Source organism: Pseudonaja textilis, chromosome Z (assembly GCF_049901715.1).
Source record: "Pseudonaja textilis isolate UNSWEBS1 chromosome Z, rPseTex1.2, whole genome shotgun sequence".
Classification (NCBI taxonomy): Eukaryota; Metazoa; Chordata; class Lepidosauria; order Squamata; family Elapidae; genus Pseudonaja; species Pseudonaja textilis.
Window position 1 is genome coordinate 86,081,685 of NC_142008.1, and position 18,343 is coordinate 86,100,027.

The 18,343-nt window shown below is 38.5% G+C and overlaps 2 protein-coding genes across 2 annotated transcripts; one reads left to right on the forward strand and one right to left on the reverse strand.

Moving 5' to 3' along the window:
* Positions 1 to 2,447: 2,447 nt before the first annotated feature.
* On the forward strand, positions 2,448 to 6,718 carry LOC113449802 (glucose-6-phosphatase catalytic subunit 1-like). Its single transcript, XM_026720947.2, has 5 exons — positions 2,448 to 2,801; positions 4,162 to 4,271; positions 4,372 to 4,477; positions 5,921 to 6,036; positions 6,129 to 6,718. Exons 1-5 carry the CDS (start codon positions 2,584 to 2,586, stop codon positions 6,638 to 6,640), a joined length of 1,062 nt encoding a protein of 353 aa, XP_026576732.1. The 5' UTR covers positions 2,448 to 2,583; the 3' UTR covers positions 6,641 to 6,718.
* A 1,425-nt stretch (positions 6,719 to 8,143) lies between these two features.
* AARSD1 (alanyl-tRNA synthetase domain containing 1) lies at positions 8,144 to 17,303 on the reverse strand. Its single transcript, XM_026720944.2, has 12 exons — positions 17,216 to 17,303; positions 16,004 to 16,129; positions 15,251 to 15,410; positions 15,082 to 15,139; positions 13,427 to 13,583; positions 13,239 to 13,355; positions 12,975 to 13,105; positions 11,449 to 11,515; positions 10,827 to 10,918; positions 10,269 to 10,323; positions 8,825 to 8,919; positions 8,144 to 8,667 (listed from the first exon to the last, which is right to left on the reverse strand). Exons 1-12 carry the CDS (start codon positions 17,252 to 17,254, stop codon positions 8,547 to 8,549), a joined length of 1,218 nt encoding a protein of 405 aa, XP_026576729.1. The 5' UTR covers positions 17,255 to 17,303; the 3' UTR covers positions 8,144 to 8,546.
* Positions 17,304 to 18,343: the final 1,040 nt, after the last annotated feature.

The window sequence follows — 18,343 nt, forward strand, 5'->3', positions numbered from 1 at the left end:
GAGTTGAAATAGTTTATGTCCAGGATGTCAGGGGTCTGTAAATATTTTCACAGCCCTCTTTTTGACTCGTGCAGTATATAGGTCCTCGAATGAAGGCAGGTTTTAATGCCATAACTGGAAGCTTCTGAAAATATAAATCGCAATTGTTGAAATGGGATTTTTGTGCAAGCTAAATGTTTTGTGGCAAAGAAAGAGGACAAATTAAGCACCCTCTTCCCTCGACTATTCTTTGCAGGTTTCAAAAGTACAAATTACCTCCATTCAGGCCACTCACATCTCTTTAAACTTTGCTTATAGATGACTCCTTCAGAGTCATAATGCAGCCTGAACATCTCCATAGGTCCAAATTTTTGCTATATAAGGGAGAAGGTTGAGACTCACACAATACCCAAGTGATTGGGTTGGAACACAAAAAGTGGGACAGTGGCCCCTTGTACTTGGACAATAAATAAGTTTGAACTGAGTGCAGAGATCATATGGCAACTTGACCTTCCAACATTTTTGTTCCTTATGCACCAACACCATCTCTGTTATCTGATGTGGCTACTCAGCAGAGGCTACCAAGACAAATAGATGAGGCAACTTGTCCTTTAATAGGTTTGTCTGCTCCTTTCTATTTTTTTTTTATTTTTGTTTTTATTTTTTTGATACTATAGTGCTAGTGGTGAAATTTCCATTACTGGGTATTTACTTTTTTTTAACAAAAAAACAACAACCCAAAGAGAATAAAGCCTAGGGGATTAAAAATAAATTTACAACTCTATTTCATGTGACTTTTAATGAATTTCATCCCCTCACATTAATAAATTATTTAGGCTAATATTTTTATACATGGCAACTCTTAAGATGTGTGGACTTCAAAAATTCCATAGCAAGTTGCCAAGTTTGAAAAACACTGACCTAACCTGTCCTGTCAAGTTGACTGTAGGATTGTCATTGAGAGGCTGGAACTAATCATGCAAGTACTGTAAACAAGGCCAAACTGGCTGCTTACTGAGATATTCTTAAACCCTTTTCTTCCTTGCAATTAAGCAATGATGAGAGTTAAATCATATAAAATTGGATTTTCTTTCAGTTCTATTTTCCAACCAAGTTCTCTCTAGCACCAAATATAAACCCCACAAAAGTGGTCAGGGCATTTTTAAAATCCAGAACATCCAGATAATATTTGGAAATGTCTCAGATACTCCATAATTTATATGAGATTATCCAGATTTTGTACTCCAGTCTGAGTATCCCTCCTAGTATACAAAAATGTCCAAAAAGTAAGAAAGTTTGTAACCATGTATAGATACATGGCGAGAACTTCCTGCACATACCAAAACCAGAACAAATTTAAATGACTAAATCTGTTTATTTAAGAGTGCTGTCAAAATCTGATGGCCACTGGTATGGAAAATAATTTCTATTTTCCAGTATTTTTTCTCAAACATGAAGATTGGGATAACCATAACACTTTGCTTTTTCAGCCTTTCACAAAATAAATAGTCCAGAAGGCTATCATGGGCGATAATGCCAGAAGTGGCCAGAATAAACTACATGCTGTAATTTCTGGAAAAAGTCACCCATCACAGCAGGTTGTTTCATCCCAAAGCCAAGCCTCAAGGCAGGTTGGAATGAATCTAAAGCCTGACTAATATATTTTATGAAAGTTATTCTGCATTGCTCAAGGTCTTGATTGAAACTGGGGTCTTGGCTGATTTCTTTTTGTAATCCTATTTCATAGTTGTTATTTGGAAATGTGCTATGTAGTCCTAAAGTCCAAAATGCTGAGTTCATTTTGGTTGTATATCATCACCCCCTACCCTTTCCTTTCATCTGAGACACTGATGTCTTTATCTGCTTATCAATAAATTGCTTTAGCACAGAATTTAGAAAATAATGTCTTAGACACTGTTGATTCTGTTACTGTATATATTTCTGGTGGATAGTTCTCTGAGTTCAGGTATGCCAGATTAAGTATGCCTTTCAGTCTTGATTAATTAATTAACTACCCGGAAAGTTTTTAGTTTGTATCTAAAATGTCTGAGAATTAGATATTTAACTAGAACGAGTTCAAAGGACAAAGAAAATTGGAATTGCTTATGCTAATTTAATTCTTTAAAAAATAGTTCTTGAAGATTGCTGATGCCTTACAATAGTGTGTTATGCACTCATTTCATAATGGTTGAATTAAGCAGAGTATTTTTCCTCTGAGTGTTATAATAGTTGTCTCATGTACTGAGACATTATTACATTTAGATGTTTATAATTTTTTCCACAGGTGCTATAGAATTGTAGTCTGATTAACAAATGTGTTCTGTTAAGCAGAATCTAACCTCCATTCAGAATTCAATGGGAAAAGGCAGTAATATTTCAAACTCAAGCATGTAGGGCAGATATGCTCTCTGAAACAGAAGATATTGACTCTTGCACACAAATATACCTTGCTTCATTCTGCAAGCTTCTGTCAATATTTTTTGGACAGGAGTGGTGGTTAAAGATCAAAGATCAGAGGGCTTGGATATAAAAAAGTCCCAGCAATTGCTGGGGAAACTAGGAAGGACCACAGTGGGAGAAGATAATCTCTGCTGAAGTAGCATCATGGATCTTATGCACAGTGCAGGAATCCAGGCCACCAGCTATCTCCAAGAGAATTTCATGGACTTTCAGGACTGGTTTCTCTTCATCTCAACAGTAGCTGATCTCAGAACAACTTTTTTCTTCTTCTTTCCTGTCTGGTTCCAACTGAAGGAAGAAGTGGGAATCCGACTCATCTGGGTAGCTGTCATCGGCGATTGGTTCAACCTTGTTTTCAAGTGGTGAGCGTGAGTGAGAATCCATCATGGGGTCAAGAATAACTTCTCTCATTCTTCCAGCACAAAGACCAAAGTGACTTTTATAACCCTTCCTTGTTGCAAGTTGTTGATCTGATGCTTAACTCAGAACATAGGTCTTTGTAACATGTGAAGCATGCAAAAGAATATAGTATACAATAATATTAGAAAAAAAAACAATTATGCTTATATATTCCAGATTTTAACTCTTTTTTGAAGGGCCAGGACAATTCGTAATTTATAAGTTGTATGTAACGCTAAAGACTGTTGGCTGCGAAGCAAGAAAAGACTAAGGAGAGGGAGGTGATTGTGAAAAAGAAAACATTCACGCTAGGTTTTCCTCCAAATAAGCATTTATCATTTCCAAGTTATATTTCATATAGACCCTCTCGGAGAGTTTAATTTAGGACACCTAAGAAAAAGGGAGCAGGCTTGAAGACTGCCATTATTCTCTTCTCTTTCCCCCACCCCCTTAACCAGTTCTGCTCAAATAGTCTGTGCCTCCATTTGTTCCATGGATTTTTTTATTCTCTATCACAAACTGGGATTTGGGTATCATAAGGAAATTTTGTCTCCATATTATGAAAGAGGCTACAATTGCAATTTTATATACATTTATTTGGGAATAATTTATACTGAATTTAAGCAGCTTTTTAAATAGATACCATGGTATACTAAATGTCCAGAATGTGCTCTCAGGCTCCAATCTAATTTAATTGGAAATCAATTTTACTATATATAAGGCATCTTGCTTTCTGAATAGGTAAATGTAATATTGTATCTTCCAAAAAAGCCATTGGCATTTTTAAATCTTACAATTTTGTTAATTCACAACTACTAGAATTTGATTTTCTTTATGAAAGAAGTCAAACTGACAAGTACTCTAACCTGTACATTACAACATGCATTCTTCATTTTGTTGAAAAAATTAGATAGATTTTGCTGAATGAAGAAAAACAATAAGACTATTGAAATTTTATTTTAAAATTGTAAGGTTAATTTTCTACTAGAACAATCCTCAAAGAACTTGCAAAAATTAAAATTAAAATTAAAATTCAGAAAATAGCAGCCAGAGTAATAAATACTTTTGGCTTATAATTTTCATAATTATCAGTGCTAGGAAATATCTATCCCTATCCTTATTTGAAAGGCTTTTAATTCTAGTACTCCTGCTTTGCAGGCAAATCTGAACTTAGAAACTTGAAACTTTTTTTTTTTAATTTACAGAAATTTAAATTTTCTCTGGTATTCACAGAATTGTGAAGTGCCTATTTGATATCTTATGCCTGCTATGGCTTTGTCCTTTACAGGGATCAGGATTACTTTTATTTTTCCTTCCTTTTAGGATCCTCTTTGGAGAAAGGCCCTACTGGTGGGTACATGAGACAGATTTCTATGGCAATGTAACACCCCCAGTAATCCGCCAGTTTCCCATTACCTGTGAAACTGGCCCAGGTGAGGTTGCAAGTGTTGAACCCCCTACTTTCCCAGTACCTTCCTTAATCCATTGCAGCTGCAGCCTTCCTTTCACTGATTCCTTTGTATGCATCTTCAGGTAGTCCTTCTGGTCACGCCATGGGGTCTTCTGGGGTCTACTATGTCATGGTGACAGCACTGCTTTCACAACTACTGCCACAGAAGCGAAACACCTTGAGAGGCAGGTAAGGTCTGCATGCCCGCTGTGCAGATGGGAGCTGAAACTTTATGTTTAGACGTGGACATAACTGAGACAGCTCCTCTTTTGCTGTCCTGTCCTGTAAACAAGGGTATAGCTCCCCATTCCCCTCTAAGGAGAGGATATTGATATAAGACTACGGAAGAAAAACCATACCTAAACATTGTCCCAACTCACTGTCTCATTTTCAGATGGTTGTTTTTCATTTGTTTGCGATAATGGCTGCCACAATTAAGACATTAAGGAGTATTATCGATATGCAACATGAAATAAACTGTGTTCTTACACGGCAGTTTCAAAGTTGACTTCTAAATCAGCAGAGCTAATTTTCATGAAATCAAGATTGAGATTCAACATTGAAGCATTATACAGGTAGTCCTTATATCCACAACTGAGTCCAAAATTTATATTGCTCAGTGAGATATGTGTTAAGTGAATTTCCCCCCATTTATGATCTTTCTTGCCACAGTTGTTCATTTTGTGGAGTTTCAGGGTCAGTGTCAGTCTTTCTGTTTTTGTTCAGTTGGTTTTGGGAACCTTTGGAAACATTTGACAAATATGGGCATTGAAACATAACTATGAAAACATCTGATTGACTGATTGTTTCAGGGAATCATCCATTTGTGAGGAGATGCCATTCAAAAGGAGATAGCAAAATGTATTTTTGACTGCCAAACTGATTAGATAAATTTATTTAATCCTTAAGTGTAGGCACAGCAGGCATCTTGTCAGTTTATCATAGATACACAAACACATAGGATAGTAAAAAAAAAAAAAACAGGATAAGAGCAACAGTGGAATGCATAAAGTTCTGCCAGGTTTGTATGTATACACATGTGCAGAACATATACAAACAGACATAATTTTGATTTCATTATCGTGTCTACTATCTTGACTCTTTTAAAATAACACTGTACCCTGTGGCACCCTGGTACACCATACGAAGTCTCAAAAAACAGGACAGCAGAAATTGCCTGCAGATATTGTTTCCGACCCCCTTTCAAAGCACAGAGATTAGAGAAGGGATTACAAGAGTGTAAGCAGTATGTGCCTGCTTATTTTCTTGTAATCCCTTCCTGTCCAATCTCTCAGTGCTGAAAGTGAAGGGGGAAAACACCAGCAGATCAGCACAGGGCAACGCATACTGATTCCAATGATAATCGCATGACTGAAAGATACCGTGAAGGTCATAAATGCAGACACTGGTGGTAATGTTATGTTTTCAGTATAACATTGAACAGTCACCATGTGAAGCGGTTGGTAAGTGAGGACTATCTTCATTTAACTAATTCATTCTAGAATTAGCTAAATGAAATTGCATTTCTTGCTCTGGCACAATATTCAAAGGACAGACTGGCCTTTAGCCTAAGATGTCTCTCTTTGGTGCAATTAAGAACTCCTGCTTTTGCCCTGATCTTCCCCATTCCAGGTGGCTCCATGGTCTTTTTTGGGCAGGATTCTGGGCTATACAAGTCTGTGTCTGCTTGTCCCGAGTGTTCATTGCTGCACACTTCCCACATCAAGTGATTGCTGGTGTTATTTCAGGTAAGCTATTCCTAGTCTTGAATAAATAAAAGAATAAAACTCTACATGTAAATATCAGAGAACGCCAACTCAATAATTGACTTATTCCACAGGATTACTAGTGGCTATGATTTTTGAACAAGTCCATTCCATCTACACTGCCACCTTCACGCGATACGTTGGAACTATTGGCTTCCTCTTTGGTTTTGCCCTAAGCTTCTACCTGTTGCTGAAGATGCTGGGTGTAGATCTCTTATGGACAATTGAGAAGGCCCACAAGTGGTGTGAACGGCCTGAATGGGTCCATATTGACACAACCCCTTTTGCCAGTCTGTTACGCAATCTGGGCATTTTGTTTGGTCTGGGATTTGGACTCAACTCCCCAATGTATGCAGAAATGTCCAGAGGGAAGCCAAGCCAAGGGCTGATCTTCCACTTCAGTTGCATCATTTTTTCACTGTTAATCCTGCACCTGTTTGATTCCTTTGAAATACCCACTGATCAGGAGATCCTCTTTTACATTCTCTCATTCTGTAAGTGCACTTGTGCCCATATCTGTGCCGTGGCCCTGATCCCCTATAGCATTTTCTGCCTCCTTCAGCAGACAGACAAGAAAGATTTATAAGGAGCAAATATATCCTGCTGTAGAGCTACTTTGGACATGTATCTTCAGCTCTGAAGATTAAAGGTTTATAAACTAAAATATGTTGTTGTCTGTTTTGTGAATGATCCAACAGAGACTTAATCCCTTCCATGCACTGAATGAATATAGCTGCCTTCAGACAGAAATAATTTGATATCCTGACTGGATGAACAGGGAAGAAAAGCATAAATATATTTAATCCAGAAAAGAAAGTGGAGTGGTATTTGGGATGTCTCTTAGAAAAGCTTTTGAGGAATTCCAAACAGAACAGAAGATGACTAACTTATCTACTAGTTTGCAAACAAACCAGAAACAGTTACAATCAGACTTTTAATAGTAGCCTGGAAGAATAATTTGCTGTATTTGCATTGTCTGCTTCCCCTGCCCGCCTGGTTCCTTGTTTATCATAGATTTTCCCCCCTCTTTTCATGTGAATGTTTGTGCATTTATCTCCAACCAACGCCAGGCACAAATCTTGCTCTTTACCATTTTCTTATCACTTTGGACCATATTTAATCTTAGACAAGAACAATGGATAATCAACGAGAGAAGCAACCTAGAACTGAGAAATTTCCTAACAGTGAGAGCAATAAACACTAGAAAAGCTTTCTTGTGGAAGCTGTGGGTGCTCCATCACTGGAGGTTTTTAAAAAGAACGGACAGCCCTTTGTCTGAAATGGTATAGGGTCTCCTGCTTGAGCAGGGGGTTGGACTAGAAGACCTCCAAGGTCCCTTCCAACCCTGTTATTCTATGTTCTAATCAAGTTACTGTACATTCTGATGACATAATGGAGGCTTTTTCTTCCACTTGTAATCATATGTTTGGTAGAACCAAAGCAGAACCATAAATCATCAGACTGATGCAGGGTTAAATTTATATATCATTTTTTTAACACCTAAACAATCCAGGCACTTTCTTAGACTCACATTTCTATGCCTGATTTTCAGAAAATGATTCAGAATCATATCATGGTACTTCTTGAACAAAGTTTTGTACTAAATAGCTTGTACATAAGCAAATGAACAGTTACAGGTTGTTATGTAAGAAGAAAACTTATTCACCTCCCTCTCATTAATATCATGCTGCCTGCTGGTGCAGTGGTTAGAATGCAGTATTGCAGACTAATTCTGCTTACTGCCAGGAGTTCGATCCCAATGGGCTCAAAACTGATTCAGCCTTCCATCCTTCCAAAGTCGATAAAATGAGGACCCAGATTGTTAGGTGCTAGATGATGATCCTAAGATATAACTGACTTAAAATGATCTTACCAATTTGGTGCTCTCCAGATGTGTTAGGAATACAACTTCTAAAATGTCCAGCTAACTGGACAATTGCTGAGAATTCTAAGCACAGCAGTCCTCATATATTCAGAGGAGGCCAAATTAGCCAAGACTGAGCAAAGAATTATGCCTGTTAAACTCCTTTACAAATGGTTCAGCAGAAGACAATTTGGGGAAGACAACATACACTATTAGAAACAAATATATCAGCAAACACCTGTAATGTTTAATTTGTGATATTGAAGCATCACAAATTTTATGGAAAATTTATCATAACACATCCCTGAAAAATGCAGTTCTTCTCTATACCCCAAAACTGCTTGGTTTATGGTGAAGTTTCTTTCTACAGACATATAATAAAGGTTCCAGACATGCTTGTTTTACATACCACACCTCTCTTACATATTTTATCTCTTTCATATCTAGTAATATTCCTCTTCGCAGCATTAGACCACTGATAATTTTCTTCTGGTGATACTGGCACACTCAAAAAACAGAAACACAAATTATTGTATTATCTAATAGTCCTTGAGGAACAATTATGGCTGAAACTTTGCTTCTTCCCTAATTGCACTATTGTCCGGATACCCAGTCATTGTTCTGAGTTCTATTTCCTGGCGAATTCCTGAAGAAGGGCCTCCACTTCTGATCGTCGGCTCATCCTTGTAGCTTTGCCCTGATAGCGCCCCTGTTTCCCTGCTCCTTTTCCTTCCAGTAGTTCAGCAACTCTTGTGGGAAGAACAAGAGGCCAATCAATAAGTTCACTTAGACTGGATTCCCCTTACTCATCACTTGAGCAACTGACAAAACAACAGACCAGAGCTCCACTCTCATGGACACCAAATTAATAGGTTGATTGTACTTCAACTGTTTTGAATAACTCACCTGGGGCCCAGTTTCTCCACTGCTTCTGAAGGTCCTGCCAGCAAAAAAAGCCCAGCTGCTTTTTCATCTCCCACAGATAAGAAAAGAAGAGTTTCCTGTTGAAAGGATAGTGTGTCAGATCTAATGCTACTAAACAATTTTTTTACAAGTACTATTCAATCATTGCTCAAGGGTGCCACTGCATAAAAAATATTTAAATCAGGATTTTGCTTCTGATGGTAAGTCAAATTCATTAGCAGGCCCTATCATTCCAGGTATTCTCCTAACTAAACTAAATCCCTGACCACACTTATAAGTGGATCATAAACTTCCTAACAGACAGGAAGCAGCAGGTGAAGCTAGGCGGAACCACATGATATCTGTACAATTAGCACAGGGGGGCCCCCAAGTCTGGGTGCTTTTTCCACTTCTCCCTATATGCCAATGACTGCATCTCAAAAGATCCCTCTGCTAAAGTACTGAAGTTTGCAGATAATACAACAGTGATTGGTCTCATTCGAAACAACAACGAATCTGCATACAGACGGGTGGTTGAACAACTAGCCGTGTGGTGCGATTGGAACAATCTTGAACTAAATATACTCAAAATCGTAGAAATGGTGGTAGGTTTTAGGAGAAACCCTCCTATACTACCACCTCTTATAATACTAGACAACACAGTAGCAACAGTAGGGACCTTCAAGTTTCTAGGTTCTATCATATCTCAAGACCTAAAATGGACACCTAACATCAAAAACATAATAAAAAAGGACTGCAGCTGGTCATAAATGCATATTAGTTGCCAAGCACCCAAATTGTTATCTCGTGTGTGTGTGTGTGTGTGTGTGTGTGTGTGTGATGTGACAGTCATAAGTGCAAGAACAGGTTGTAAATCACTTTTCCTGAGGTCATTTTTTCTTTCAACCATTATTAAATAATGGCTGTTAAGTCAAGAACTACCATAACTAGGATTGTCAGCTCCATCACTAAGAGACATGGTCATGAAATATGACCATGTATAGACTTATAATAGCAGTTGCAGCAGTTCCAGTTGTGATTGTTAGACGGATCCCCATGCTGTTACACTGTCCCACAGTTACATGGTTTTAATTTATAACCACCTGCCATCATTCCCATTGATTTTTTGTTGGAAGCCAGCTGTGAAGGTCGCAGATGGTGAGAACATGACCCAGCACACTACAACTCTCATCATTGTGAGCTGGTTGTGAAATTCCTGAATTGTGATTACCTGACAATGGGAAGATCGCAACAGCCACACATTATCAGGAACAGTCATTAATCTCCTTGTTCACTGCTGTTATATTTCGAATGGTCTTTGAAAAATGGTTCTTAATATCTATCTGTATCAGAAATAGGAACTCCCTTTAAATTTAAAACAGGAAATCTTCCATAAATAAATATTTGTTGAAGATTTCCTATTTTAAAAATTAGAGAAAAGACTCACCCCAGAGCCAATTTCATTTGCAAGTATATTCATGAACTCAGAGTCACCATCTTTCCTGTAGAGAGGAGAAAGATATTCCATGATCCCCTAAGAAGAATAGAAAAATTCTTTCCTATTTTTAAAACTTTGTAAGAAATAAGTCCAAACTTGCACTCTCTTACCATTCTCTGTAGCAGGTCTATCAGACACACAAAGAGCAAAACCATCAATGCCCGTATTGGTTTGATAATTTAATTTGTATTAACTTCAGCTTTTTGGAAATTTAAAATATAAATACACTTTTGCTTGATGGAGCTTCAAAGGATTTATTATTAACAGAGTTCTCATGACACTAAAACGTTCTTGTGGATAAAATTATATATCATTTTATGTTTGTGGGTGTATGGGAGATGAGGGCGACTTCAATTATCTTGAATTTCCTCTTATCTAAGACATTTGTTGGTTCCACCATACTGATATTGTCAGACCAGTGTTGACTCTAGCAAACATATAAATAGATTTTCTCATGGTGATCTGCCAAATTAGCCAAGCTTAAACATATGGAGTCTTTTCCCTCACCTGTGTAAGACAAATACTGGCTGTTCAACCGTGGTGTTTTTGAAGTTCTGCGCTGTAAGAACAGCTAAATCTCTTAGCAAATTCACATTATTCTGAAAAAAGAAGTACATTGTGGATGTGTTACATCCAATCAATTGCTACATTCAGCAAAGATTAACTGACTAAGGAAATGACTGGGCAGGGAAATTCGTAGCAAGGTAAAAAAAAAAGGACAAGGATGCAATAAACGTTACTGAGTTTCTCCATGATCAAACTGTCCTCTACCCATCTGGATTGTAATCACAGGTAGTTTTGTGCTGGGAGACCAGACCTTGGATAGTCCTGAAAGGCAAGTAGGACTAATCTGCCTGCAACTGGTTCTCAATCTGATCCTTCTGGAGGCTAGATGACATCCTTCCAGGTGAACCCTGAAAACTGCAGTCATAGTCACTATCATTCCAAACCAACCCATCTTCCTCAAACCTGATTTCCATATTCCATTCCTAAACATGCTCCTCTCTAAAATTGCTTTCCAATATCTTATTCTAACATAAAGTTGATGGTGTATCTTGCTGTGGTTACTGTAAAGCCAGGCTTGAAACTTTCCATGACAGAAAATGAACTTTCCATGACATAAACCTACCTTCTGAAGCAGCTTCAGAGAGCTCTGCAGTCTTTTCACAGCTTCTACATGTTCTTCGGGACCATTCCTAAAATACAAGGGCAACCACAGGATTCAGGAAAGACTGTATAGTCAGGGGTGGGATTCATATTTTTTAACAACTGGTTCTATGGTCATGGCTTGGTGGGCGCGGCTTGGTCATGTGGTGGGCGCAGGTGGGTCAAAAGAGAGAAACTCACTTTAACAATGCTCTTGGAGCAGAGGGTTGGACCAGATGACCTCCGATGTCCCTTCCAGCCCTGGATTGCTGTGTGGTTTCAAAGCATCCTCTGAAGCTGTGTCTAGTACCAGGGTTTGTGGTCCTTCCTTCCTTCCTTCCCTTTCTCTCTCCCCTCCCTCTATCCATCCATCCATCATCCATCCATATCTCATTCACTTTCCTTTCCCTCTTTCTCCCTTCCCTCTCTCTTTCTTTTTCTTTCTCCCTTCCCTCCTTTCTCCCTTCTCTCCCTTCCTCTTTCTCCCCCCTCCCTTTCTTTCTCCTTTCCTTCTTTTGCTCCCTTCCCACCCTCCCTCTTTTCTTTCTTTCTTCTTCTTTCTCTTTTTCTCCTTTCATTCCCTTTCTTTCTCCTTTCCTTCTTTTGCTCCCTTCCCACCCTCCCTCTTTTCTTTCTTTTTCTTTCTCTTTTTCTCCTTTCATTCCCTTTCTTTCTCCCTTCCCACCCTCCCTCTTTCTTTCCTTCTTTCTTTTTCTTTCTTTTTCCTTTCTCTCATCCCTCCCTCCCTCCCTCCCTCCCTCCCTCCCTCTCTCTCTCTCTCTCTCTTTCTTTCTTTCTTTCTTTCTTTCTTTCTTTCTTTCTTCATGCCCCTCTACACTGTTTTGGGCCTAATAAGCCTCCCTGCAGCCTCCTGGGAGCAAAAATGGGGCATGGGGGTGCTGCACTCCTGCACCCCATTTTTGCTCTCAGGAGGCTGCAGGAGGCCTTCTAGGCCCAAAATGGGGCGCGGGGGGTTTGGCCTAGGACCTCCTGAGAGCCAAAACAGGGCATGGGGGGACTCCTGGGAAGGGCGGGGGGGCAGCTGGTCTTTCGAACTACCAGTTCGCCAAATTGGATGTAAAATTAACATCCGGTTCACCCGAACTGGCCCAAACCGGCTGAATCTCAACTGTGTGTATAGTGTCTTATTGAGAGAAAACTTTGAAGAGAAATGTGAAAAGAGCAACTTGTGTTAATATGGGATGCAAAACTGATTGTAATAGGAGTTGCTGCATAATTTGGCAACCATTTTTTTCCAGGAACAATTGTTTAGAGGCTTACATTACTTATCATGAAACTTTAAATATCTTTAAATAAAGTAGCTGTTCCTCTTAAGTAAATAATTCACCTGTGCGTCCTTGATTTCTGGATTTAAAAAAAATCACAAAGTTCAACTGTTTTTCCTTCTACTGCTTAAGTGAACTTCTCAGGCCAGTAAGTCTGAAATAGTTTCTTTGTGACTATGTATAAAGGTGCCCATTTGTGATATACAGAAAATGGAATACTTGCTTAAGCAGTGATGTCATGGCCTTTTCAATGGAATGGCTCCGATCCAGACTTTTCAGCACCCGATTGCCAGCAAGAAAAATTAAGTTGGTTTTGTTCTTTTTTCCCTTTTCTGTACCCAAGAGCTTAATGACCTTTCGAACAAACAAACATTGAGTCAGAGTAAAGGATTTTACAAGCACAAAGAGGCTATTTTGTTCTGCAGGACAGCCTGACATGCACATCTGAAGAAATTCAATTTATAAAGCTTTGCACGTGGGGGCTCACCTGCAGGTCACTTAGATTGGAGACATGTGTTCCACAACACATATTGGCATCAATACCTTCAATGCTTATTATCCGAACTGGCCCAGTATGGTCATCTGGCAAGCCACGGCTCCTTACCTGTAGCACAGTATCTGGTTAGAGAAGAATACAAAGTAGTTTCCTTTTCCACGACTTCAGCCCAAACTTACCATCTCAACTTCAGGATCACCCACAGCAAACTCTCGTACCATCACAGGGACCCGAGCTCGAATTTTTTCATTCACACTCTGCTCAAGGGCTGTCACCTGATCTACTGTCATTGACAAGGTGTCTATTTCAATAGTGCTTCGCTGACGACCCAGCTCCCTGCAATGGGCAGAAAAGGCAATTATGATATATTCTCCTCATTTGTTAGGGAGAAAACATATATCCACAAAGTCTCTTCTTGGCTATCCATGATCTTCTTTTGATTAAGAATTAGGGTGGAATGAAATGGAGGCAGCATTATTATGCATGTTTATCTGAGACTTAGTTTATTAATCCTTGTGCAAATACCGAAATCAGTCTTTAATCTCATTCACTAGTTTAACATTCTATATCAACCTTCATTTGTTCATTCATTTGTTCATTCATTCATTCATGGAATTTCTAGGTTTTCCAACTCCAGAACAACTCTCTGAAGCTTCTCAATAAAAAAGATAAAAATAATATAAATTAAATGAACAGTAGCCTGAAAGGAACAAAACCAAAAACATTCACGAATGATTTTAAAAGGTCCAAAGATACATTGACCCAAGGCCCAGGAAAACAGCTAGTTTTTTAAGGCTCATTGGCAAAAGGAATTGTACAAATACCAGTATTTGTGGGCTGCAGGATGCTGTTCCATAAGACATTTTCTTTAAAAACTACTTGCGTTTTTAAGGCAGAAAATGATATTATGTTCTTCCCTATGGCTTCAAGAAACATTGAAAGTATATTTTTGTAGCTGAGGGGAGGTGGAGAGGGACATTTGTTTTTTGTTCTGTGTGTAATTTAAAAAAAAGAAAATATAGTTCATTAACTAGAAGTAGCTAAAGTAACATCATATGCAAGTATGTAATTTTTACAAAATTCCTCGGCAGGTTACATGTACAAAAACCAGGGAAAAAATCTAAAAAAGCAAGCCAAAAGCTATGTCTATGAGATCTCCAATTTATAATCGGTCTGAAGACAGACATGGCAGACTGAATGCATCAATTTACATATTGAGGGAAAAGTCTTCTGAATCCAAATTACCTATTTGGATTGAATAAAATCTTCAAAACTTCAAAACTTACTTTCAGGTAATAGAACCTTACATTCTATAGCTTCAGAATGTGCTCTGTCAGTCATTTCATCAAAGAAAGGTAAAAGAGGCAGGTGATTTTTGGTAAACTACAAACCCCACCATAACTTTATGTCCCAGAATGCTTATGGTAAAACAATGCCTGAGTTATATATTAATATATTCAACTCTATAATCTTTATCTTAAGATTTACTCTAAGATGCAATCCTCATGCCTGCAACCATAAATACTTCTCCTTTCCCTGATTTCTGGATCATTTACCCTGAACAAGAATTCCAATAACTCAAAAGCACATACATACATTTGTGCATTTTTTATTTGTCCTAAAATAAAATATTGCCAATTGTTGATATTTATTTTCTAATAAACCATATGGTTATCTGTTCTTTTTACAAATGATTTTGTTAATAACAATCCTTCAGGTTTTAAGTCTGTCAGCATTACCTGAGTTACATTTCTACAGATTTTGCAATTTACCTCTGCTGTAGTTTTAGAATCCACAAGCAAGAAAGACAGGAGCAAAGTTGCATCCTGCTTACCATGATGTTGTCTTGTATCCAAACATCAGATCTGCAAGTGCTGTGATGAGATGTTGTCCTGAAACAGATAATTATTTATCAGCTATTTAAACACTTTCTATTGGGTTTCTATAAATATTCTGTATTGAATCACCAAAACTGATGGACATCACATGCATCAATTCTTCACCTGAATGCTGCTGCATATGGTCAAACCGTCGGTCCCAGTCTAGCACCAGTTGTACCTTAGTTCCTGGCTCAAGTGGTGTCTGGATAAAGTGTAAAGCATCTGGACCTTGTCGGGTGACTCTGAGAACAGGGATATCATTAATAAATCCCCGGTCATCAGGCTGGAATGAAAAAATTTAAAGTTACAATTTTTCTCAGCTTCTGAGAAAAAAACACACCCTCAACAAAATGTATAAAAGAGATAAACTTAATTCACAAATTTGTGGGAAGGTTCTGGGAAAAAAGTAACAATCGTAATAAATGCTATCTTTTTCATAAATATCCCAAAATAAATGTTATTAATGCAAGAGCAACAATGAATGACTGCACAAATAAAGGCATTGCTCAATCATTTTTATATTATTAATTAGTTCCAAGTAAAAGTTTCAATTATTATGAATCTCACACCAAAAGTTTTTAGGAAGAATTAGTCATTCCAGAATTTTCAAACTACCTTATGTAATACATCTTATGCAATCCAAGTCTATCTTTTTATGTTAAAATTGTTTTATATGGAACTTATTCTTGAAATATCACATTAAATTTCTAAATACAATAAACATATTTAAAAAGTAAAAAAAAATCATGTATTCCTAACAAATATATTGACCAATTAAAGTTTTGGTTTTAAAAACATAAAATTGGATTTAATATCAAGCAACACATTAAGAAATATACAATAATTTACAACTCTAAAATATTTTGAAATTATTACCTGCCCTCCACCCTCTGGGAAAAGAATAGTGTCTTCCAAGATGACATGGTAACCTTGCAAAATGTTCTTTTTATTAATTTCTGTAGATAATTTTGCCGGGCAGCAGGAGACCACCTGGGTGGTAAACTTAACAGGAAAAGGAAGAGATCCTTAGTTTTGGTGGAGGCAACTAACACATAGAACGTTGATATTAAAGAGGTGTATCATGTGCAAGCCAAGAGTGATGAACAATGAGAAAAAAAATGTATGTTTTTATCAATAGCCTTCTTTCTTGTAAATTTCTGGGGAGAACGGCATACATTTTGTTACAAATATTACATTCAGCAAATGATGCAATTTTTATCCCAAACTTCTATTTTAATATTTCTGCACTACGTTTTAATTCTGTACCATGTATACCAGCTTCATAACCCATAATAAATCCATTTTCTTACATATCATACTTTTTAAATATGTCCAATTTCACTTCGGGTTGCCTTCTAAAATGTTTCGCAGATTAGAAACCTCTTAAAATGAGACCAAATACTATAAATGTGGCCTCTTGAGGCACTTTCCTATAATTACATTGAGTCATACCTCTGCTCATAGGCTAGTTATTCTTGGGCAAAGGGCAGTTAAGCGTCACTCTTCGCTTTTGCTTTCCTGGGCTTTCCTTTCCTACTAAGGTACAATGTATAAGCAACTGATTTTTATATCAGCATATTGTATTATGCAAGTAATTAAATATATTCTTTTTGCCTTGTCCTACTAGTGTTAGTTGCTAGAGTAAGCTATAATAAGGAGAACATGGAATGGCAACAATTGCTCGAGGAAGAAAGCAGACCCACCTAAGAATCATCTGCTGTATATGGAACATTGTTCTATATTCATGAAACAAAAATATGAAAAAAAAGAACCACGGACTGCCCTGGGCTCAATAAGCCCTGCAGATTTCTAAAATCCCGCATCTACAGGCTACAGAAAAATCGAATGGGAGGAACCCTACAACTGTTCATCTCAATTTGTGCTAGCAAAGGGGGCGTGATTAGGCATAGCCTTTCCAATTTTGGATAAAGCCGCTTATCTCCAGTTTTGGAGATTGGAAAGACTATGGCAAGAATCCTTTTCCAGCACAAACGGAGGAAGAGCAAAGCTGCAAACTATTCATCCGCCCCGAACAGCGGCGGCGAGCACGGCCTCTGAGAGCCATCGCACGCCTGCCTCCTTCCGCACCTGCTGAACCCAGCTGTCCCGCTGGCACATAAACGCCATGCAGTCACGGAAGTCACCCAACCCGGAGACGCGAACGATTTTTTCTCTCCCTCTCTCCGAGACAACGGGCACGCGCGACCGGCGGCCTAAGGCAGGCAGAGAGGGACATAATTGCTACGTTTGTCAAAATTTGCTAGATAAGGAGGGTGGAGCCAACGTTGGCCAATGAGCTGTTTGTGTTTCGTGACCTAAGTATTAACTTTAAAGACTCCTCAGCCGGGACAGGAGGCGGGTGGCAGGTCGAACTCAGTGGAAATGTTCGCTGGGCTATTTCCTCTCCTTGAGGGGAACGGCGGAATAAAACATCTTTGTTGCTATTAAACACAGTCTAAAGCAGGGGTCTCCAACCTTGGCTACTTTAAGCCTGGAGGACTTCAACTCCCAAAATTCCCCAGCCAGCAAAGAATTCTGGGAATTGAAGTCCTCCAGGCTTAAAGTTGCCAAGGTTGGAGACCCCTGGTCTAAAGGGACCCTGGAGTTCTTCTACCCATTCCCCTCTTAGGCAGGAGACCCTATTTCAGACAAATTGCTCTCTAGTCTCTTTTTAAAAACTTCAAGTGATGAAGCACCCGCAACTTCTGAACCCAGAACTTGATTGTTGTCACTGTCAGGAAATTTCTCCTTAATTTTAGGTTGCTTCTCTTTTTGATTAGTTTCCAACTATTGCTTCTTGCTTTGCCTTCTGGTCCTTTGGAAAATAGGTTGGTCTCCTCTTCCTTGCGGCAGCCCCTTAAATATTGGAACACCGCTATCATATCATCCCTAGTCTATCTTTTCATTAGACTAGACATACCCAATTCCTGCAACCATTCTTCATGTTTTAGCCTCTAGTCCAGGGGTTGCCAACCTTTTGGACCTCAGGGACCATCAAATTCATAATTTTAAATCCCACAGACCAGAAACCCTGGGAAAATCCCCCAAAAAGTCTGCAGGAAAATTCCCCACCCCATTTTCCTACCAATCGATCATTCTGGGATCACAGGATACCAGGATCACAGGATCTCCAGCTCTGTTCTGAGGGCGGGAGGGCGGGGAGAGACTTTTGACTTCATGCAAGGAAAGCAGCAGAAGCAGCAGAAGTCTTTCTCT

Coding starts and splice junctions, on each gene's coding strand:
- LOC113449802 (XM_026720947.2), top strand. CDS start 2,584: ATGGATCTTATGCACAGTGCAGGAATCCAGGCCACCAGCTATCTCCAA. Junction 2,802..4,161: donor TTCAACCTTGTTTTCAAGTG/GTGAGCGTGAGT, acceptor CCTTCCTTTTAG/GATCCTCTTTGGAGAAAGGC. Junction 6,037..6,128: donor GATTGCTGGTGTTATTTCAG/GTAAGCTATTCC, acceptor CTTATTCCACAG/GATTACTAGTGGCTATGATT.
- AARSD1 (XM_026720944.2), bottom strand. CDS start 17,254: ATGGCGTTTATGTGCCAGCGGGACAGCTGGGTTCAGCAG. Junction 13,356..13,426: donor GTGATCCTGAAGTTGAGATG/GTAAGTTTGGGC, acceptor ACTGTGCTACAG/GTAAGGAGCCGTGGCTTGCC. Junction 8,668..8,824: donor GTGGAGAAACTGGGCCCCAG/GTGAGTTATTCA, acceptor TCTTCCCACAAG/AGTTGCTGAACTACTGGAAG.